Here is a 23949-nt window from a genome sequence, read left to right as displayed (position 1 = left end):
TCCTGTCCCACCCCTGCAGGTCATCACAGAGCACCAAGCTGAGCTCCCATACATCAGCTTCCCTCTAGCTATATGTTTTACACATGGTAGTGGATATGCGTCAGTGCTGCTCTCCCGATCCATCTCACCCTATAGGCTTTTTCTTAAAAGAAAATTTTTATTCAAAAATGACAAAGGTGGTTCTAAATGTATTAAACATAGTGTAGAGATGCAGGTTCGATTGCTGGGTTGGGAGGATGCCCTGGAGAAGGAAATGGCAACCCACTCCAATGTTCTTGCCTAGAAAATCCCATGGACAGAGGAACATGGTGGACTGTCGTCCTGTCGCAAAAGACTTGAACATAACTTAGTGACTGAACAACAATATTAATATTATCTGATTCCTGGGATATTTTGACAGTCAACTGAGAGGTACTATACACATTAGCTACATACTCCATCAGGCGAGAGAGCAGAGTGGTAAAAGTTCTACTGCAAAGTTCTTTCATTATTTATGGATTAATTATTTCATGGAAAGTTTATTCAATGGTAATTAAGTGTTAGGAACACAAAGATGGCCTCTGTTTAATCAGGGAGATAGGCCGATACACCAGTGATAATACACTTTGGCAAGAGCTCAGATAGAGGTAACCCAGAGATTGGTTGCTAAACCATCTTGTCTACATGTTTCCTATCTTTTACAGTTTTCAAAGTGCATTTGAAGTGTTCAGAAAAGGAGTTGTTTCTCTGCCCTGCCCATTGCCTTTATTTTGTTCTGTTCGTATCATCTAGGTAATTCAAAGTTGAAATTGAAAATTTGGTGAAAGTGACAGTCACTCAGTCATGTCTGACTCTTTGCAACCCAGTGGACTATACAGTCCAGGCAATCCTCTAGGCCAGAATACTGGAGTGGGTAGCATTTCTCTTCTCCAAACTATCGTGCGATTTCCATAATCCTCAAACTTTGTCATTAAAATTATTTTTAGCTAAGGAGAATTATGGGCTTCCCTGGTGACTCAGCTGGGAAAGAATCCACCTGCAGCCCAGGGAGACCCCAGTTCGATTCCTGTCTCCGGAAGTTCCCCCAGTGAAGGGATAGGCTACCCACTCCAGTATTCTGGGGTTTCGGGGGTAGCTCAGATGTTAAGAATCTCCCTGCAATGTGGGAGACCTGGGTTTGATCCCTGGGTTGGGAAGATCCTCTGGAGGATGTTATGACAACTCACTCCAGTGTTCTTGCCTAGAGAATCCCCATAGACAGAGGCGCCTGGTGGGCTACAGTCCATGGAGTCACAAAGAGTCGGACATGACTGGGTGATGGAGCACACACAAGGAGAGTTATAGATTTATTTTTGCTACCTGTTTTGTTTGATGCGTGCATGTGTGTTTATGTGTGTGTATAATGGGATGTTGATACTTCTATATGTGATATTAGTGAGATTATTTAGTGTTGTTCCAGATTAGCAGTTTTACCTTATTGTTTTCCACTTTTTTACACAGTGAGATATTCCTATATTCCAAAATTCAGGATGCCTCAGTTTCTATCTTTTGAAAGTGCTAAAGCTTTTTCTAATCTCTGTAATTATTCTATGTAACCTTAATTAACATACTTTACCAAATTTCTTTGTAAATTTACTTAGTTTTGTAATTACTAAAATTTTTTCATTGCTTTATATATGAAAAGGCTATTCAAAATTTTAACTAAAGAGAAGTCAAAGAACTCAACTATTAGTTAGAGATTTCTTGCAAAAAATGACAATTAATTGCACCAAAGAGAAATAAGACTGTGCTCAAAGATTATGGAAACATGTCAAAATGACATTGGAAGCAATATAGAGAAGCTTCCATTGGCCAAATGTGGGACCATCTAAGCATCAAAATAAATAATAGCAGTAAAAGATTTGGAGAAGGCAATGGCACCCCACTCCAGTACTCTTGCCTGGAAAATCCCATGGACGGAGGAGCCTGGTAGGCTACAGTCCATGGGATCGCGAAGAGTCGGACAGGACTGAGCGACTTCACTTTCACATTTTACTTTCATGTATTGGAGAAGGAAATGGCAACCCACTCCAGTATTCTTGCCTGGAGAATCTCAGGGATGGGGGAGCCTGGTGGGCTGCCGTCTACAGGATTGGTTGGACAGAGTCGGACACAACTGAAGCGACTTAGCAGTAACAGGTTATAATCCCCAGGATATAGGAAGAAGCCATGAGACTATACTGCTAAGAATGAAGGAATGAATGAATCCAAATCAGGGAGAAAGAAAAGCAGCCAATTCCATCTAATAATAAAATGTGATGAATTTAATTCAAATCAACCAGTGCCCCCATTATGCTAGATTGAGATAAAAAAACATTATATCTATGATTTTTCTGCCCAAAATTCATAACCTGAGGAGGTATAATCATGAGGAAACACAGCATATAAACCTTACTTGAGGGACATTTTACACCATAACTGACTTATATTTCTCAAAAAATAAAGAAGTCAAGAAAAGCAAGTTCAGTTCAGTTCAGTTCAGTTGCTCAGTTGTGTCTGACTCTTTGCAACCTCATGGACCACAGCATGCCAAGCCTCCCTGTCCATCACCAACTCCTGGAGCTTACTCAAACTCATCTCCATGGAGTTGGTGATGCCATCCAACCATCTCATCCTCTGTCATCTCCTTCTCCTCCTGTCTTCAATCTTTCCCAGCATCAGGGTCTTTCCCAATGAGTCAGCTCTTTGCATCAGGTGGCCAAAGTATTGAAGTTTCAACTTCAACATCAGTCCTTCCAATGAACACTCAAGACTGATCTCCTTTAGGATGGACTAGCTGGATCTCCTTGCAGTCCAAGGGACTCTCAAGAGTCTTCTGCAACACCACAGTTCAAAAGCATCAATTCTTTGGTGCTCAGCTTTCTTTATAGTCCAACTCTCACATCCATACATGACTACTGGAAAAACCATAGCCTTGATGAGATGGATGTTTGTTGACAAAGTAATGTGTCAGCTTTTTAATATGCTGTCTAGGTTGGTCATAACTTTCCTTCCAAGGAGTAAGCTGTAGTCACCATCTGCAGTGATTTTGGAGCCCCCCAAAATAAGGTCAGCCACTGTTTCCACTGTTTCCCCATCTACTTGCCATGAAGTGATGGGACAGGATACCATGATCTTAGTTTTTTGAATGTTGAGCTTTAAGCCAAGTTTTTCACTCTCCTCTTTCAGTTTCATCAAGAGGCTCTTTAGTTCTTCTTCACTCTCTGGCATAAGGGTGGTGTCATCTGCATATCTGAGGTTATTGATATTTCTCTCCTGAGGTTATTGATATTTCTTGATTCCAGCCTATGCTTCCTCCAGCCCAGTGTTTTTCACGATGTACTCTGCAGATAAGTTAAATATGCAAAAATGAGAAAAGCTAGGACAGACCAACAAACTGTCTGAAATTGAGGAGATTAAGTGAAAAACTAAATTCCATTTGTGAGTCCAGATTTGATGGGAAAGAGATTGAGAGGGAGGGAAGGAAAGGTGGAAGAAGAGAAGGAAGGAAGAAGAGAGAAAAGAGTGAGGAAGGAAGGCATTGGGTTGTAGGAAATTTGGGTGAAGAGATACACAGTAATTTTTCATTCTGGTTTTTAAAAAGTTTTTGTAATACTGAACGTATTCAAAAATAATGTAAATCATTAAATCAGTCAGATTACCTTTTAATAAGGAGCAATATAGTAAAAGCAGCACTTAGTAAAGACCAGGTTTTGCTAGTCATAGCACAGAACGATGTGTATCTTCTCAAATAGTCTATGATGGTAGAAATAAAACAATCTGGCCTTATTCATGTGAAATTAAGTTGTATTATCAGGTTTCTTCATTGCCCAGACTTTATTTCCTGTCCTTCTCTTTTTTATCATTTGTGTCCTCAGGGATCAGCTAGTGTGGCATTGAGGAACACAGCCTGCCTCCTTCCTCCTCAGATCGCAGCTCTGTGCTATTGACTGCTGCTGCTTGTTTTAGGACAGTCAAAGTGACTCAAATATCACTTGTTTTAAATTGGGTTTTGTTTTGTTTTTTGCTATTTCATCCCACAGGTCAAAGTAAATATGTGCAACTAATATGTGTTAACAGTTTTGGTAACTACTCTATAATAGTATTTTTCTGTTTTCACATAGGCTTTGCCCAGGACAGTCCTATTTTAATTCCTTTAAAATTACTGCCACCCACTTTACCTCTAAAAGCATTTTCCCCAGAGGTTGTCTGCTGAGAGGGTTTGCTCCTAAATTTTCACTCTTCTGTTGCCATCAAAGAAAGACAAACAGTTTCATTTGGAAAGTTTAGTGGTTGGTCTCCATGTGGTAACAGAATTGTAATTTATTAATTCCTGTTCAGCAAACAGGTATAGCATGGCCATTGGGGGTGGATGGAGTGAAACATTCAGCTCAGAAAAAATGTAAGAAGATGAGCAAATTGTAAATATAAATTATAATTATCAAGTACATATACACACACATACTACATAAGAGAGACCAAAATATACGTTAGACAGTTAGATATTTATAAAAATTTGTATAGCCCTTACTGTTCCTGAAACAATATAGTATAGTTCTAAACTCTGTAGTAATTCCTGCCGCTGCTGCTGCTAAGTCGCTTCAGTCGTGTCCGACTCTGTGCAACCCCATAGACGGCAGCCCACCAGGCTCCTCTGTCCCTGGGATTCTCCAGGCAAGAACAGGGGAGTGGGTAGTTCCTGAAGCCTTTTCTTTATATGGCAGCCATTGTGGGTCCCTCATTGTAAACTATGCATTTAAATCACTAGCCACATTCCTGCATAATTAAGGCAATTAAACAGTGTGATTTCTTGTCTGTGGACCTTTTAGAAAGGAGATTTCTGTTTTATCACTTCTTAGTGAGAAAGATTATCCAGAAAACAGAAATTTTGTCAGTTTTGGTAACAGGTTTCTTCTCCAGATTGAAAGACATAAGCACTGCTGCTGCTGCTTCTAAGTCACGTCAGTCGTGTCCGACTCTGTGCAACCCGATAGGCGGCAGCCCACCAGGCTCCCCCGTCCCTGTGATTCTCCAGGCAAGAACACTGGAGTGGGTTCCCATTTCCTTCTCCAACGCATGAAAGTGAAAATTGAAAGTGAAGTCGCTTAGCTGTGTCCAACTCTTCGCGACCCCATGGACTGTAGCCTACCAGGCTCCTCCGTCCATGGGATTTTCCAGGCAAGAGTACACAATAGCCTAATTCAAGGAATGTTGGATAAGCTTTTCTTGACTCAGTGACCAAGAAGTGTGAACATGGATGATGTTTTACCCAGCATCTTGAACCCTCCTTTAAAAAATAATAATAATAATTATATATATATATACATATATATACGTATATATATATATATTTGTTTATTTGGCTGCACCAAGTCTTAGTTGAGGCATGCAAGATCGTTTGTTGTGGCACATAAGATCTTTAAGTTGTGGCATGTGGGATCTAGTTCCCCGATGAGAGACTGAACCTGGACCCCCTAAATTGGGAGCACAGAGTCAGCCACTCAACCTCCAGGGAAGTCCCTTGAGCCATTCTTATAATGGGAATAGTAAACATAATTCAGGGCTAAGCAAATCATGGTCTTTTTCCTCTCCATTACTATCTATTTACAAAAGAAATTGATTAAAATAAATATTTTAGTCCTGTTTGGCCGAAGGAGTCACAAAATGTTAAAATTAGATTATAATATAGAAGGATCAGTCTCATCTATTGACCTTGGGCATGTTGAAAATATTGGGAATTTGGGGACAAAAAATAAAATATCTACAGGTGTTTTCTTTCCATACATCTTTTAGCATTCACCTGCTTTCCCATTGTATTCCTTCATGTTTAGCTACCAGGAACAAGAGCCTTGGTCAGTAACACAGTTTCCTTTTCCCAAACATGGGACATTAAAAAGCAAATTATCTCACAAGAAACAAGCCAATGTACCGAAATATACAAGTTTAGAAATACCACTGAGTAATATGATATTAAGATATCAGTGTCATTTCAGAGCAATTTTTTTTCTGGAGGATATACACAAAAAAGAAATTATTTTGACTTTATCCTTTGTTATTTTCCGAGAAGAATTTGGACAGTAGCTCTCAAGAGAACACAAAAACAAGGAAGCTAGCTAAAGATGATGTATAATTAAATATACTATATGTATTCTTTTCCCCTACTCAGACCCCAAATTATCCAATTTGAGGAATTTTTAAGTCATCATATTTTAAACAATCTTGACTCAAAAAATAAAGAGAAACTAACCAATTATATCTTAACATAAGGGTTTTATTTTGATATTACAGTCTCCCCTCAAAACAGAGTATTTTTCAAAAGTGAGTTTGGTGACAGAATATAAGGAAAACTTGTTTGCTCCAAGGCTGAGCACCTAGTCAGAAAGATTGTGTGAATGTAAAAAGAAAAGAGTATCTAGGATAAGTCAGTGACATGAGTAGAATACAGAGACAGAGTGTAAGGGAAGAATTGACCGGACTTAGCACCTAGGAAGATCAGGAGAGTTAGCACCTGTGATTTCTGATTGGATTTTTAGCCAGAGAGTTTGAGGTTATTAGTCACACAGTTTTAAATATCTTTATGTTTAAGGTGCCTAGGACATAGTCTTTTACCCAGTGATTTGTTCCATTAAAAAAATTTTTTTAATATAAATTTATTTATTTTAATTGGAGGTTAATTACTTTACAGTATTGTATTGGTTTTGCCATACATCAACATGAATCTGCCACGGGCATACACGTGTCCCCCATCCTGAACCCCCCTCCCTCCTTCCTCCCCATACCATCCCTCTGGGTTGTCCCAATGCACCAGCCCCAAGCATCCTGTATCCTGCGTCGAACCTGGACTGGTGATTTGTTTCATATATGATATTATACATGTTTCAATGCCATTCTCCCAAATCATCCCACCCTCTCCCTCTCCCACAGAGTCCAAAAGACTGTTCTATACATCTGTGTCTCTTTTGCTGTCTTGCATACAGGGTTATCGTTACCATCTTTCTAAATTCCATATATATGCGTTAGTATACTGTATTGGTGTTTTTCTTTCTGGCTTACTTCACTCTGTATAATCAGCTCCAGTTTCATCCACCTCATTAGAACTGATTCAAATGTATTCTTTTTAATGGCTGAGTAATACTCCATTGTGTATATGTACCACAGCCTTCTTATCCATTCATCTGCTGATGGACATCTAGGTTGCTTCCATGTCCTGGCTAATATAAACAGTGCTGCGATGAACATTGGGGTATACGTGTTTCTTTCAATTCTGGTTTCCTCAGTGTATATGCCCAGCAGTGGGGTTGCTGGGTCATAAGGCAGTTCTATTTCCAGTTTTTTAAGGACTCTCCACACTGTTCTCCATAGTGGCTGTACTAGTTTGCATTCCCACTAACAGTGTAAGAAGGTTCCCTTTTCTCCACATCCTCTCCAGCATTTATTGCTTGTGGACTTTTGGATAGCAGCCATTCTGATTGGTGTGAAATGGTACCTCATTGTGGTTTTGATTTTCAGTTCTCTGATAATGAGTGATGTTGAGCATCTTTTCATGTGTTTGCTAGCCATCTGTATACCTTCTTTGGAGAAATGTCTGTTTAGTTTTTTGGCCCATTGATTTGTTCCATTTTTTATGCTATGATTTAGTGCAATTTTGGAGAATTGATTTTAAGGTTTTTTTAAGATGCTATAAGATTTCTTTTAATTGTATATAGAGGTGGTTAAGGAGATAATTGACATGCTTTACAGTATTATACAAACACAAAACTATTTGACCAATCTTCCTGAGTGATTTAAATGATGCAACTAAAACTAGAATTATAGAAGAGATACTACATTTAGTTATTGTACAGATAATTTATTACTACTTTTTATTTTTACATGTAATGTATTGAATGCTCATTATTAGTAAATCAGTTTTTGTGTGAATGTAGAGATTTATTTGACTGTAACTGGACTCATTCAATATTATTTCAAGAGGAATTAAATACAAACTGTGGATTTTGCACCGTGTCATAAGTTATATTTAGATATCAGATTTTGATCTGAATGTATTAGATCTATATTTTGATATAGAATTATAAGCAATAAACTACCTAGAATGTATTCTTATTCTCTTAATCAACCTCTGTTTGTCTCACACACACACAAACACAGACACACTCATATCTCCTTTGTCCTTCAAGAGTCCTTTCTATCTAATGCACAGTAATCCTTCCATAATGTTGTTTTCAGGGTTCATGTCATCAGCCTATTTTTATAGATCAAAACATTTATAACAAATTCCTTCAGGAGTTTAAACTAATGGTTCTGTATTATACCAAAATTCACTTAATAGCAAATAAAGTAAAAGAGTTCCTTGTCACTTTTTTTAATATTTTAATATACTTTCATATATATGAATATTGCATATTTGCAATATTCTTTTATGTAAGAAGATATCATGAAATTTTCCTTAAATTATTATGTAGATTCAATAAAAGATGAGTTAACCAGAAAGATATGTGTCTTTGGAACCTATTTTTTAAAACTTCCATCTCAAGAATGATTTAATATTTCCAGGATTGTACACACGCACACTCACTTACCTGATAGACTAGGAATTGTCCTTTTGTTTCTTAGCATTTGGGTCTTGTAGGAAAAGAAAGACTAATCATTTGTATTTCTTAGTGTTTTTCAAAATTATCCAGGAAGATTTGACTTCATCTGTTTCCCACAATGACCCTAAAGAATTTCTGGTTCATATATCCATTCTGAGAATGGATTGAGTTATTCAGTCAAAAGAGATTATTATCACAGTCTTGTTTTCACAAATGTAATTGACTTCATGTTTTTCAAAAAAGTAAATTAGAGGTATATTTTAAATTGAATAAAATAATTTTTATCACAAACATTGAACTATTATGTTAAGTTTCTATAATGGGTCTTCAATAAGAGAATAAATCCACTTTTTAAAGTTAATTAGTTCCATAAACTTACAGAAATTGGAAAATACATCCCTTAATATACTTAATCAATTGCTATATATCTCTAAATATTTTCCATGTAATAAACTAATAATCTATAAAATAGAATCTTTTATAAAATACTTTTTCATTTATATTTTAGGGAAGTAAAATTTGTCACCCCAAAATGTGTCTTTGGAATGAGGATTATTTTAGGCTGTTTATTTTTAAGAAACAGAAGACTCAATAAGTCTTCCTTTTACTTCCCCCTAAAGCTGCCTAAAGAATTAGATAAAAGGGCCCATAACAGGAAGTGAACTGTCCCCAGGGATAGCTATGAAGAATATCGGCTCAATGTGGTAGGGAGAGTTTAGCAATTCATATAAATTAAAGTCAGCTCTGTGTCCCATGTCTCTGCTTGGTACATCTTTTTAAAATTTAATTTAATTTTTTAAGTTTTAGTTTTTTAGTTTTTACAATGTTTTGCTGTTTTCTGCCATACAACAATACAAATCAGCCATGATTTTACATCCATCCTCCTCCTCCTTCCCTCCCTCCCAAGCCTCCCAAGCCACCCCCCATCCCATCCCTCTAGGTCATCACAGAGCGCCACCCTGGGCTCCATGTGCTATACAGCAACTTCTCACCAGCTATCCATCTCATGCTTGAGAGTGTAGATATGCTGATGCTGCTTCCTCTCCTCATCCCACTCTCTCTCTCCCCCACTGTGTGCACAAGTCCATTTTCTCCATCTGCATCTCCATTCTGCCTGGCCCATCTTCACGTGAATCTCCTTCATTCCCTTTGAAGTCCCAAACCAGCATCCTCTTTTGTCTTTAGCTGAAATGGCATTTAAGGTGAGGGCTTCAACCATTTTGGCAAAGTCTTCCCGAGTCTTTCTTATGTATACATGTTATTAAAGTTTATCTATTGGTTCCTTCAGAGATAGCATTTCTTTATGGAAAGGTCAGCAAGGTGATTTCCCTTAGCTTCAAGAGAGTCAAATTTATAATGCCCCAGAATCTTAATACTAAAACAGCAGATGAAAACATTGTATTCAATAGTTCCTGAACATAAGGTTCACTTTTATTTATGCTGAAAGTGAGGAAGCCACACTGCTTTCACAACATTCCAAAATTGTGAGGTACTCTGAAACCATGTCTCCTATTAGTATAAATATTAGCAGTTTTTCCCTTGGCTAAAGTACAAGCCACTGTAAGAGTGTATAATTCAGTGTGTTGGGCTGAAGTAGCCATAAGTAAAGGTGCTGTCTCAACACTATCAAAAAGAGTTGAAGTAGCAAACCCAGCACAATATTTCCCATTGTTACCTTTTAAATACGAACCATCAGTGAACCGTGAGAAGTAAATGTTACCCAAAAGAATTTTCTGTAGATCATCAGGAGGAGTCAGGAGGTGGTACATCAGCATTAAGCAGTTGTGAGGGACCTCATCAGAGACAGAGGGGAGAAGAGTAGCAAGGTTAAGGTTGTTACAACATAGAAGATTCATGTGAGGAGCAGTTAACAAAAGAACTTCATAAGACATGAGGTGGCTGACAAAGAAATGTTGAGTGTGATGACAGTGTAGGAAGGCTTCTACTCTGTGGTATACAAAAATAGTGAAAGGGGATAGCAATTTTCTCAGTGGCCTTAATCAGAAGGGCAGTAGTCGTAGTGGCTCTAAGCGAAGGGGGATATCCCTGTGCCAGGGGGTGATTTGCTGGCTACTCCATGCATGGGTCAGTGGTGCTCCCCGTGTTTACGAGCGAGTACATCCAAGACATTCATTTCCTTTTTATATATAAAAAAAAAAAAGAAAAAGAGAATCTGGTCATTAGGATATCCAAGGGTCAGGTAAGTTCATCAAACTCTTCTTTAAGGCCTCAAAGGCTATGTCATCATCCAGTTCTTCCCATAAAATTGGGTCAAGGTTGTTATTGTTGAGAAAAACATATAGAAATTTGGCCATAAGAGAGAAATTTTGGAATCCATTTTTGGCAGTAACTGACTAGCTTAACTCCAGGAGTTGGTGATGGACAGGGAGGCCTGGCATGCTGCAGTCCATGGGGTTGCAAAGAATGGGACACGACTGAGTGACTGAACTTAACTGAACTGACTAGCTTAAGGAAACTTCAGAATCGGTGCTTAGTTTTGGGTTTAAGGAAATTTAAGACACCATGAAATCTATCTGGATCTAGGTAAAGCCCTTGTTCTATTAATAACATCAGATGCCCTTAATATCGAGCCCAGGTTTGAACAAACTGCAATTTTCCCTTGGAGACCTCATGTCCCTTTAAGGCTGAAAGTCTTAGCAAGTGGTGGTTCCCTTCTTGTAAAAAGGGTTGAAGAAAGCCAGGAAGCAAATCTCCACATATTGCACCAAAGTAGAACCTCTGAGGAACTTTGTGTCATCCAGGTCATCCTTCAGGATTGATAATAATAAAAACTCTCAGCAAAACCATCAGACATTATTTTACTGGCTAGGTGAATTGTTTTTCTTCCTAAGTGAAAGCAAAGAGTTATTGGCTACCGTCAACAACTGGAATACTAAAGAATGTGCCACATAATCAATTACTGTAAAGGATTCCCTTCCAGAAGGAGTGGATATCAGCAGAGCATAAAGGTTGAGAATAATAGGGTGTCAAGGCATAACAATTTGTTTATTGCTCAGAGGTCCTGGACAGACTTTCAGCTTTGGCTTTTAGGTTTTCTCATCAGTAAAATGGTAGTGTTACAGGGACTAGTACAAGGGACAATGAGGCCTCGAGCCTTGTAATCTTCTATTATGGGCTTCATGCCTTCTTTACGGTAAGGTATTGATTAATTCTGGGGAAAGATTTTGAGGGATCTATTTGAACTTTTTTTTTTTTAATTTATTTTTGGCTGTGCTGGGTCTTAGTTGCTGCACGCTGGCTTTCTCTAGTTGTGGATCGCTGGAGCTTCTCTTGCTGCAGAGCCTGGGCTCTAGAACACCTGGCTCAGTAGTTATGGCACATGTGCTTAGTTGCTCCACAGCATGTTGGATCTTTCTGGTCCAGGAATGGATGCAACCCATATCCCCTGCATTGGCGGACAGATTCTTAACCACTGGACCAGCAGGGAAGTTCCCATCTGAATCTTAATAAGAGATGTAATATGGAATTACCAACATCAGTTGATGATTTACCCATAAGGAAGGTGGTAACTGATGTACTAGGGCCAAAGATCAGTGTTTCCAGAATCAGCCCTAATATCATCAGAGACAGAATGAATAAAATATGTCAAAGGGTAATTAAATTCCACTGGTAGGTTACTTTGATGATTGCTGTAAAGTTCTGGAATTGTCGTCCCCTTTTGGGAGAGAGCAATTCTGGCATGATTCTTCTCTAAGAAGTCTTGACCTCATATGATGTGTATCTTTCAAAGGGCCTAAACAAAGGCAATAGATTCAGAGACAGGAACCTCTTGAGGTTCAACCCCACTAGTTGAACTTTTTAGTATTCCAAAGCAGAGCTGCTTTACAGGAGTGTGTTTGAACATGGAGAGTGTGACTTAGGACTGGAAGAGATTCATCCCCAATCTGGAGTAATATTTCTCCAAGCCGATCAAGAGGGAGGGTTGGGAAGAGCCCCTGTGGTCCTTTGGAGCCCCGTCATTGAGAAGTGAAAGGAACATAGAAAGGCAGGTTGGAAAACTAAAGGTGCCTACAGCACCTAAATTTGTAACAATCTCTTTTTCAATTTCCTGGCTCTTTTCAATAATAGAAGAAACCAGGGTGGTTTGGGTTTTGTTTGTTGTTGTAAGTCGTATCCAACTCTTTTGCGACCCCATGGACTGTAGTAGCCCTCCAGGCTCCACTGTCCATGGGCCTTCCCAGGCAAGAATATTGGAGTGGTTTGCCATTTCCTTCTCCAGAGGATCTTCCTGACCCAGGGATCAAATCCATGTCTCCTGCATTGCAGGCTGATTCTTTACTCTGAGCCATCAGGAAAGACTTAGGTTTTGCTTAGGGATCTTCATTTGCTGGAGCTGAAGATTAAGAATGTTGATGTTTTTCCTTTTAGGTGACTCATTTAGAGTGAGAGAAAGCTGGCTTGTCAGATTAACTAAATCAGGAGTGGATGTGGTTTTCCATTCCATCCCGATTCTTTTTACTGGAAGAAAAGGTCTCAGTTTAACCCATTCATAAATATAGAGTTTAAAGTTACCAGGATAGAATCAACATCTGAAAGAAGAAAAGAATTTTCTCTAAAAATAATCTGAAGTTGATGTTAATAGTTATGATCAGTTTCATCAGATTTTTGTGTGCAAGCCTGAATTTTGTCCAATCAACAGACTTAGGTAAATCCCTAGGAATTGCCTGATGAGTCACCGGTGATTGCTTGAGCCTGATTAGATAGTAAAGTAGCAGGCTGCTCTTTCAGTTGTAATTCTAGAGACCTTTCAATTAGCAGTTTTCATCCAGTAGTGGGTCTGGCCTTCACCAACAAACTTATGAACTAGCTGATATAAGTCAGATAAACCAGGTAGGTAAGTCTGAATGACTATATTAAATTCCTTAGTAATTCTGTGAGGATTTTTTGTTACTTTGGGAAAATCTTTGACTATGGTTTCAAGGAAAAGGGAAGTTTGGCAAGAGAATTAGTGTGGAGGAATTTAGCTTATAAAGAAGGTGTAGGTGATGTAAGATCTTCCCTGGAGGCTCAGTGGTAAAGAATTTGGCTGCAATGCAGGAGACCCAGGTTCAATCCCTGGGTCAGGAAGATACCCTGGAGGAGGAAATGGCAACCCCCTCTAGTATTCTTGCCTGAGAAATCCCACGGACAGAGGATCCTGTCAGACTACAGTTCATGGGGTTGCAAGAGTTGGACACAACTTAGTGCAACTAAACCACCACCACCACCAGGTGATATAGAGGGAAGGAGGAATATGGCACCAGAGGCAGGTCCTGAGACAAAGAAGGCAGGGAAGGAGCATGAGGTTTTAGAAGCATTGGAAGGACTGATGTTGAAGCTGAAACTCCAATACTTTGGCCACCTGATGCGAAGAGCTGACTCATTGGAAAAGACCCTGATCCTGGGAAAGATTGAGGGCAGGAGGAGAAGGGGACGACAGAGGATGAGATGGTTGGATGGCATCACCGACTCAATGGACATGGGTTTGGGTGGACTCCGGGAGTTGATGATGGACAGGGAGGCCTGGCATGCTGTGGTTCATGGGGTCACAAAAAGTTGGACACAACTGAGCGACTGAACTGAACTGAATCTTCTTTGTTTTTTCTTTTTCTTTCTTTTTTTTTTTTTTCTGCCTCAATTCATCTTAAACATCTTATTTTGCAAAGAAGCAATTTTAGGCTCCTGATAACATTTGGAAACCTGAGAATACCAATTAAAATAAGTATTACATTAAGTTTCTGGAAATGTTGGATTATTGTCCAGTTTGGTTTTAAGAAAAATGAGTTTGGGGATTTAAAAAATTCCCCATAATGGCCAGTGATACTCTAAATCACGTTTAGTTAGGTTGGTCCATTTGGTTAGAAATATGCCTGAGGAAAGACTATAGTTTTTAAATATAAAATTGGCCAGACTCCCTGTAAATGGGCATGCTCAAAACTTTAGATAGTAGGGATCCCATTTCTCAAAGATTTCTACCTAGAGTAAAAGGATAATTTTCAAATAGCATAAACATCTCAAGCAACTCAAATAGCTCAAACAGCCTGCAGGTCTAATAACAGCCAGTTCAGAAGGAACACTCTAGTTCTGAAGGTCTGCTCAGTACAGCTCTAATATAACAGCCCAATTCAAAGGGAATCAGGCCAAAGGCTTAATAGCACAGTGCCAATAAAATAGCCCCTCTTCCAAAAGGAATTGAGTCAAAGGCTGAACCCACACAGTTATAATGAAGCAGCCCCTGATCCCAGTGGAATGAACCAAAGGCTAGCCAATTCCAGGAGGAACAGTCCTACCCCCTGTTCCAGAAGGAATCCTGCCGAAGATGAGCACAGTTCCAATTCAAGAAGGCCAATTTCAAAAATCAGGCAGATGCCAAATAAGTACTCGCACACATACAGAACAAAGTCTTAGCCAGAAAAGAAGTGAAGTGAAGTGAAGTCTCTCAGTCGTGTCTGATTCTTTGCGACCCCATGGACTGTAGCCTATCAGGCTCCTTTGTCCATGGCATTTTCCAGGCAATAGTAGTGGAGTAGATTGTGATTTCCTTCTCCAGGTAGCCAGAAAAGACATAGTCTTAAAACAGATCCCCAGTAAAGACTGGAGGGCTTCAAAATGCAAATAGGGCAGAAGCTTACATCCAGAAGAAAGACTAACTCTTAAATTCCAGGGCTGACAAGAAAAGCAGTGAGCAGCAATGGGTTCAATGTGAGCATCACACTTGTCTACCATCACTAGCCTGGAAATCATCAGGGATCTTCTCTGGATCTCCATGCAGGGCACCAAAATGTTGACTTAAATAGACTGCCAGCAATTTCTCCAGTAGAAATGGGTTTGCTTGGGATCAACAAAGAATTGCAGTTTGGGGTCTACAACTGTGGCGAGCCACATGCCAGTCCCCCCACAGCAAAGAGAGAAGGACATTTTTTTAAAAAGGGAAAAGGAATGTGGGAGCATATAGTAAACAAAGAGTCTTTTGGAGGACTTTGAAGAGTTTGAAGTATAGAGGCTTTTCAGGGACTGAGTTGTGAGAGTCTCTCTGGCTGAGCTCTTGCCAGGCAAGGAAAGCTTTTCTTCTGTTGGGCTCTGCTATTGTCACAGTGCATGACAGCTCCCCTTTCTGACTTCCCAGCTCTATTTTAATTGAGGTTTCTGTTTGTCAGTTTTACACTATCCATCTCCTTTTTTTAAATTGCCTTTTCTACTCTGTCAGTTTAGATCTTTGTAACCTCTCCCCACCCTCATTCTCTCTATTAATCAACATATATTCCTCTTCACTATGAAATGGAGCTTTGAACATTAGAGAAATATGAATCTCAACTCTTCAAGAATCTTCAAATGTCCTATATTGTTTTCTAACTTCTTATATTATCTCAGTTTATCATTTTGGGCATTCTAAAATGTAATCTCAAATTATATCAGCTACAGTGATTCTTAACCATGGCACATCATCAATAAATATGTGCATATACCTATACATACAAAGAGTTGCATATAATTTTATGCACAAGTCTTAGAAAAATACCCCTGTTCTGTGTCCTCATATCCTGCCAGTCTACCACACATACCTGAAATTCCAACCATATTAGACCACGAGCATCTTGAGGACTGACAGTTTTTATGCAAAAACACAACCTCATACACCCCATGATGCTGCTACTGCTACTGCTGCTGCTACTGCTAAGTCGCTTCAGTCGTTTCTGGCTCTTTGCGACCCCAGAGACGGCAGCCCACCAGGCTCCCCAGTCCCTGGGATTCTCCAGGCAAGAACACCGGAGTGGGTTGCCATTTCCTTCTCCAATGCATGAAAGTGAAAAGTGAAAGTGAAGTCGCTCAGTCGTGTCCAACTCTTAGCGACCCCATGGACTGCAACCTACCAGGCTCCTCCATCCATGGGATTTGCAAGGCAAGAGTAGTGGAGTGGGGTGCCATTGCCTTCTCCACACTCCATGATACTATCTCAAATACCTCCACCAAGTAAGTCAGCCCCTAGAATGTCTCTCTTGAGGTCTTTCACAATGTTTTCATTCTCTCTTTACCTGATACCTGATACCTGTTACCTGGATAGCTTGGGAAACATTTGGGGAAGATAAATATCATTTTCCAGATTTTAGTCTCTGCTATTCTTCCTAAAGTAAATTAGTTTATTCTGGTGGCAAATCATTTTTTCCCTAAAGAACCTGGGTTCTACTCATCTTGATGAAAACAGGTTTCAATTTTATTTAAATTTTATATCTGTTTGACTCATGTCAACTCAAAAGAGTGTTCTTTGATGTCTTTTGATTTCTATTTTCCAGGTTTCTTGAGCACAGGGGATCAGGCTGCAAAAGGAAACTATGGACTCCTTGATCTCATACAGGCTTTAAGATGGACTAGTGAGAATATTGGATTCTTTGGTGGTGACCCCTTAAGAATCACTGTTTTTGGATCTGGCGCTGGGGGTTCATGTGTCAATCTGCTGACTTTATCCCATTATTCTGAAGGTAACCGTTGGAGCAATTCAACCAAAGGTATTATGCAGGTTGCAAATTTTGACAATTTTGGTGTCTGCATGCCACCACCATCAGTAGTATGTGATGCTCTGTATATATCTCTGTTTAAACTAAATGTTAGAGTGAACTCAATAACTGTTTCAAACTTTGTTTCTTCAGCTTCTCTATGCATGTTTAAATTTTTGTCAAACTCTTTTCTTTGTTTCCTGTGGAGCTTGGTATGGATGCCCTTACAAGCACATTTCAGAATAATTAGCATTACAGTAATGTTTCTCTCCTCCAAAGGGTGATTTTGGGGAAAATCAAAGATGTTCACATTTCTGTTATGTTGATTCAGTAATCAAAATCAAAGACATGGATTTTTAAAAAAATTATCGTTTAATGCAAGGCTTGTATATAATCCATTTTCTAGATGGTAAACTTTTTTAACCCTTTACTAGTATGAAGATAATAAGGAAGCGGTTGTAAGCTAGTTCATCTGAAAACGTCATTTTCACTTGTCTGAGTAGAGGACAGACATTTGATTATCTTGCATGCATGATCCAAAATTGTCAAAGCATTAAGGTCACTAGTAGAGCTTTTGATTAAAAAGAAAAATATGTTTGATTTTGTTCTTTTTCTATTTTCAACTCCAAAAATGTTATTTTTTCCCCCTGAAGCCTGTCAAAGCAGCCTGGAGCACTGAGGCTGGTTAAATCCATGAGATATTGTTTTTGCCTCCATTTTCTGGCCTTGACATCTTTTTTCCAAAATGCCTGTGCAAGGCTTATCATGCTGGTCTTTATGAACTCCCACTTTACCATGAGTTTAGTCACCCATTCTTATAGCATTATTAATTTGAAATATCCACAAGAACAGTGGTGTTTTGTTGGAGAAGTCTATAAAGTGAATATTTTCTCTCCATTATACATACAGAATAGATAGGAAAAGAGAGAATACATATCAACATAGACCATCTTATGTTTTCTGCTTTTCCATTGTCAGTTTATAGATATTAAGAAAGTATACACTGTCAGTTTTAAATCATGAAGCTCGTCAGCTTGTAAGACTAAGTTTTAGGATATGAGCACCAGACACAGAATATTTGTTTTTGGCATCAAAGACACATTAACGTCAAATTTCAGAATAACAGTCATTAAATGAGTTTATATATTTGGAGGATCATATATTATTATTGACTTAATTTGTAGACATAGTTTATATAATATCTCACTTGTATCAGTAGAGTTCTGATTTGAGATAACAAAATGACACATGTATGAGAACTCTTCCAAAGTATAGAGATTTTGGTCTTCAGTGAAATGACTTATTTTGAAATAATAAAGTTTGTTGTTTTTTTCCTTAATTGAACAGATTAGAATGTTCTAGCTTGAAGACTATACTAATGCCAGTACTTATCTAGGATAACATTAGCCAATCTTTTCAGACTTCTTAGGGTCCTTTGGTCTCAAAGGGTATTTGCACTGATTTTTTTCTAAACTTTTTTTTCTAAATGTAAAGTGAACATGGGTATCAAAGCCATTTTCAGCCAGTATAAAACTAGCATTTTCTAAAGAGATGAATCAATTACTTCATCAGATAGTGTTGCTATTCATCAATCAATCAATGTGGTAAACAGTGGCAAATGGCTGTGTAAACAGGTGAAAACATAGCATTCCATCACACACACTCTTCAAGGAAATCTATCCATGCCTGGCTAGATAAATGTACTTACGTGTGATCTAGTTCTAAGCTTACTTCTAGTAACAAAGCTGCCTAAATTGACCAGGAGATGCTCAGAAGGGGTCTTGGAATCATCAGGCTAATTTTATCTCCGTTACAGACATAGACTTTAAAGTTTGGGAACTTCCCAGAGCTGCAACAATTCTCAGGCCTGTAACAATAATGCATACTAGCACTCTCACTAATGATAAAATATGTGGATTTTCCCAGTACCATTTAGATGGCATATTTCAGACTATATTAAATGTGATATATGTATTTTTTGGGTGTATTTAGTTAACGTCATTAAGTCCCTATAATGGGAAAGAATCTTATAGATGTCTTATTTTAGCTATAAAGTTTTTAAGCAGTAAAACATTTCTCTGAGCCAATGTTGACAAGCACAATTTTAAAAAGTTATTCGTACTATAGGTATTCTCTTTGCTATAGCAAACTGAAAATATTTTCATAAAGATGTCAGAAATCAAAACAAATATTTATTAGTATTGTTTGGCTTTTTGAATATTTTATAATTATCTGGAAACATTACAGGCATTTTGAATACGTATATGTGTTTGTAGAAAAAAAAGAAAGCTTTGCTTCTAATTTAGTCATTACTTTAGCACCTTTGTGAAAAAGAATTCTTATACGTTAACACATATGAATGATTGAGCATGTGTTTGAATAGCTGAAATACAAAGCTATGTTTGGAAATTGATAATAAAGGTAATTTTTAAAATAGAATAGATAAATTATATTTTAAAAATGAGAATTTTATTAGAAAATACCCTAATAAGTAAAATTCATTTATAAATTTGAATGGTATGCAGCTCTTATCAAGCTGCATATGGGACCATGATTTATAATCTTTAAATGTAATTAAATGAAAAGCAATGGACCATGTACTTTTCATCTTTTATGATAAAATATAGCAGTGCACGTTCAACAGTGGAAAAACTTAAACCACCTCCCGCCCCCACTAAATCCTTCTGCTGATGGTTTTCTCTTTAACCTAGTGAATACACTGCAAATGTTATATCTTCCTCAGAAAGATGAGTATTCAACATACTGTGTCTAATATAAAGAGTTGGAAAGAGTATGTCTAAAGTGATATTCTGTTTTGTGTGCCTTTAAGGCCATCCCCAGGGTATTAGCAGATTCCCAGTCCCAGTAATTATGTAAACATATCAACAATTGTTTTCAAATAAATTCTGATTAAAACAAACACACAGAGCCATTTTGAAGAAAGATACATGCAGCCAAATTGGAGGAAATATCCTCAAAAGACTTACAAAGTCTGATGTAGAGCTAAAGGGGAGAGAGCCCCATCTGGTTGGCTGTGACAGTAACATAGGTGTTTACATGCTGAGCAAATGAATACTTGAGACTTCTTTTACCACTACTATTTCCACATTCTCCATTTCCCTTGTTTACTCTTTTTTGAGACAGTGCACAATTTAGATCTCTTTCTTCTCAAAGCAGCTGCTACTGAAAGCAGAAGACTCTAATCCATCTTTCCAATTCATTGTACCCTGGGGATGAATTTGTGTACCTTCTCTTAGGCAAAAATGTCTCTATCTCCCTGTTTCTTGAGTCATATCTGGGTTTTTATATACACATCTCAAATATCAGATTTGATTGTTTTACCACAACATTATTCAAAGGTCATCTGAAACGTTTTGTTATTATTATTTTTTTTTTCCCTATAGGACTCTTTCAACGAGCAATAGCTCAAAGTGGAACAGCCCTTTCCAGCTGGGCTGTTAGTTTCCAACCTGCAAAATATGCTAGAATGTTGGCCACAAAAGTTGGTTGCAATGTTTCAGATACAGTAGAGTTAGTGGAATGCCTGCAGAAGAAGCCTTACAAAGAACTTGTTGACCAAGATATTCAACCAGCACGATACCACATAGCCTTTGGACCTGTGATTGATGGTGATGTGATACCAGATGACCCTCAGATACTGATGGAGCAAGGAGAGTTTCTCAACTATGATATAATGTTAGGAGTTAACCAAGGGGAAGGATTAAAATTTGTTGAAAATATAGTAGATAGTGATGATGGTATATCTGCTAGTGATTTTGACTTTGCTGTTTCTAATTTTGTTGATAACTTATATGGATATCCTGAAGGCAAAGATGTTTTGAGAGAAACCATTAAATTCATGTATACTGACTGGGCTGACCGTCATAACCCTGAAACCAGAAGGAAGACGTTATTAGCTTTGTTTACGGACCATCAGTGGGTGGCACCAGCTGTAGCTACAGCAGATCTTCACTCAAATTTTGGTTCACCCACCTATTTCTATGCCTTTTACCATCATTGCCAAACAGATCAGGTTCCAGCTTGGGCTGATGCAGCTCATGGAGATGAGGTTCCCTATGTACTAGGAATACCCATGATTGGACCTACAGAGTTATTTCCTTGCAATTTCTCCAAAAATGATGTGATGCTGAGTGCTGTCGTAATGACATACTGGACAAATTTTGCTAAAACTGGGTAGGTACCTAAGGAATGAAGTTTGCTATACTTTAGTAAAAATATCCTCTTAAGCACTTAAAATATACATCTTTTGTGTCCAAATGATTTAATTTAATAGGTTGATGCCAATGATATTTAAGTTCTTTTATTCAAAATTTATATTTGTGGTGTTTCAGAAATCACTGCTTTATTCTTACTTTGTAAAGCTTATTAAGAAAGTCTTTTATCTTTATTGCATTACTCAATTAAATTTATTTTGTTTCTTTTTTTAATTACACAGGATTTATTATTATTATTCAATAATGACAAGTTTTATTTTATAGAGATTTTCAGTTTACAGTACTGTATGCCTTTTGATCCTCCCAAGTACCTTGTGAGGAGAGCAGGTCAAATACCATAATTCCATTGTACATAAAAAGGGCCTTAGGCTATGAAAGTTTCACATAGATATATTCAAATATCTAGTATATAACAGCATTAGGACTCCAATCCTCACCTGCCAATTCCAAATCCCAACTTTTCCCCACTGCTGTCTCTGCTATCTTGCCTATGAGAAAACTCACTGGTACTTGAATTTTTTAATCTTTGGATGTGTAGCAGTCCATGGGTAGAGAGAACAAGAAACTGAGATTTACTCAAATTATGTTATCAAACATTTAACAACCTGCCTGAAATGGAATTGCTATTTCTAAATTAACCCAAGTTATATTAAAACAGTCTAAAGCCTTGCTGAGTTACCTCTTCAATTAAATGTTAAACTAGTGCTGTTATGAATTTTTAAAAATAAAGCAAATTTCTTTGTCATAATTTCTCTTTTCTAGTGACCCAAATCAACCAGTCCCTCAAGACACAAAATTCATCCATACCAAACCCAATCGCTTTGAAGAAGTAGCATGGACCAGATATTCCCAGAAAGACCAACTTTATCTCCATATTGGATTAAAACCAAGAGTTAAAGAACATTACAGAGCCAATAAGGTAAACCTCTGGTTGGAGCTGGTACCTCATCTGCATAATCTCAATGACATTTCTCAGTATACCTCGACAACAACTAAAGTGCCATCAACTGACATCACTTTCAGACCTACAAGAAAAAATTCCGTACCTGTCACATCAGCCTTTCCCACTGCCAAGCAGGATGATCCCAAACAACAGCCAAGTCCATTTTCAGTGGATCAAAGGGACTACTCAACAGAGCTGAGCGTCACTATCGCCGTTGGAGCATCACTGCTGTTTCTGAACATCTTGGCCTTTGCAGCCCTGTACTACAAAAAGGATAAGAGGAGACATGACGTTCACAGGAGATGCAGCCCTCAGCGCACGACTACCAATGATCTGACCCACGCACAAGAAGAGGAGATCATGTCCCTGCAAATGAAGCACACTGATTTGGATCATGAGTGTGAGTCCATCCATCCACACGAGGTGGTTCTCCGGACCGCCTGCCCCCCAGATTACACACTAGCTATGAGGAGGTCACCTGATGATGTTCCCTTAATGACACCCAACACCATCACAATGATTCCCAACACTATACCAGGGATTCAACCCTTACACACATTCAATACATTTACTGGAGGACAGAACAATACTCTGCCCCATCCCCACCCCCACCCCCATTCACATTCAACAACCAGGGTATAGCCAGATAAGAGAAACAAACTATTTTTTTGATGGATTGCAGTAAAAGATTGCTGAAGATTCCTTGGCTTTCAACCTACAAGACTCTTACTATTTAAATAAGGAGGAATATTATGTGAATATACATATCAAGAACTTTGGGGGTTTTGAAAAAAAAAAGAATTGTACATATATACACAAATCAACTTTAAAAGTGAATTTCAATTGCTTGAAGCAATTGTTCTGAATGATACTTTTTCATTCACATTCAAGAATTAATTTTTTGAAGATTTATGTTACATAATGGAATTAGGCATGTGGAACACCAAACAGGAAAGAACTATGTCTGAAATATAAAATATAAAAATTTTAAAAATAACCATGAATATGCACAAGGGACACACCAATGGAATGTCAGATAATTTTCACCAGTTTTTATTTGGAGCTGTTTTATTGTGTAGACCATATTTACATATTTGGATAAGTACACAAAGCACCAATGCTGTTAATGGCCTTAGCGGAGGCTCATGCTGAAATTTGCCAGTAAAACAAAGAAGTTTAAAGACTGGCAGGTACAACATTATCACATAAGTGCTGTCAGTATAAAGTTGTGGGGATAAAGGAAACTGGATATTTTTAGCACGATGTGCATGATAATTTATATGCTTGGTGGCTGTGCTACTGATTAAGCCGTAATTAAAATTCTTCTCATCCCATTGAAGTTTTTAATAGAAGCTTCCTCCATCAATTGGCAGAAACTAAAGAAGAATTTAGGGGGCAAAAGTAATTACAATAAAATAATTCACAGTAGTTTTGATAATAGAAGGAATTAGTTACTAAATGTATCTGAAGAAACTATAGGTATAGTGGTGAATACTCGCTGATATGAATCCCAGAAAAAAAAAAAATTTCCTGTGTTTTTAATGTTCTTTTCATTCCCATCTAAATATTTTCTAGAAATATAACCCTAATCAGACATACGTTGCAGAATCTATAATTTGCTGTGGTTTTTGTTATTCTGTATTTTGTTCCTTTGGGTAAGGTGAAGTGTGTCCAAAGAGTAACTTGCAAGT

The 23949-nt window shown here is 38.0% G+C and overlaps 1 protein-coding gene across 1 annotated transcript in view; it reads left to right on the top strand.

The window, feature by feature from the left end:
• Window positions 1-22900, top strand: part of NLGN1 (neuroligin 1) — a 755412-nt gene extending 732512 nt beyond the window's left edge. Inside the window, exons 5-7 of the mRNA XM_052661504.1 lie at window positions 16880-17092; window positions 20485-21274; window positions 22078-22900. Of these exons, the coding sequence (XP_052517464.1) occupies window positions 16880-17092; window positions 20485-21274; window positions 22078-22900 (1826 nt within the window). The remainder of the gene's footprint in view (window positions 1-16879; window positions 17093-20484; window positions 21275-22077) is intronic.
• The last annotated feature ends 1049 nt before the right edge of the window (window positions 22901-23949 follow it).

This window comes from Budorcas taxicolor, chromosome 1, assembly GCF_023091745.1.
Source record: "Budorcas taxicolor isolate Tak-1 chromosome 1, Takin1.1, whole genome shotgun sequence".
In the NCBI taxonomy this organism is placed as follows: Eukaryota; Metazoa; Chordata; class Mammalia; order Artiodactyla; family Bovidae; genus Budorcas; species Budorcas taxicolor.
The sequence above is the reverse complement of the archived record's forward strand: the minus strand, read 5'-3'. Positions and strand labels throughout refer to the sequence as shown.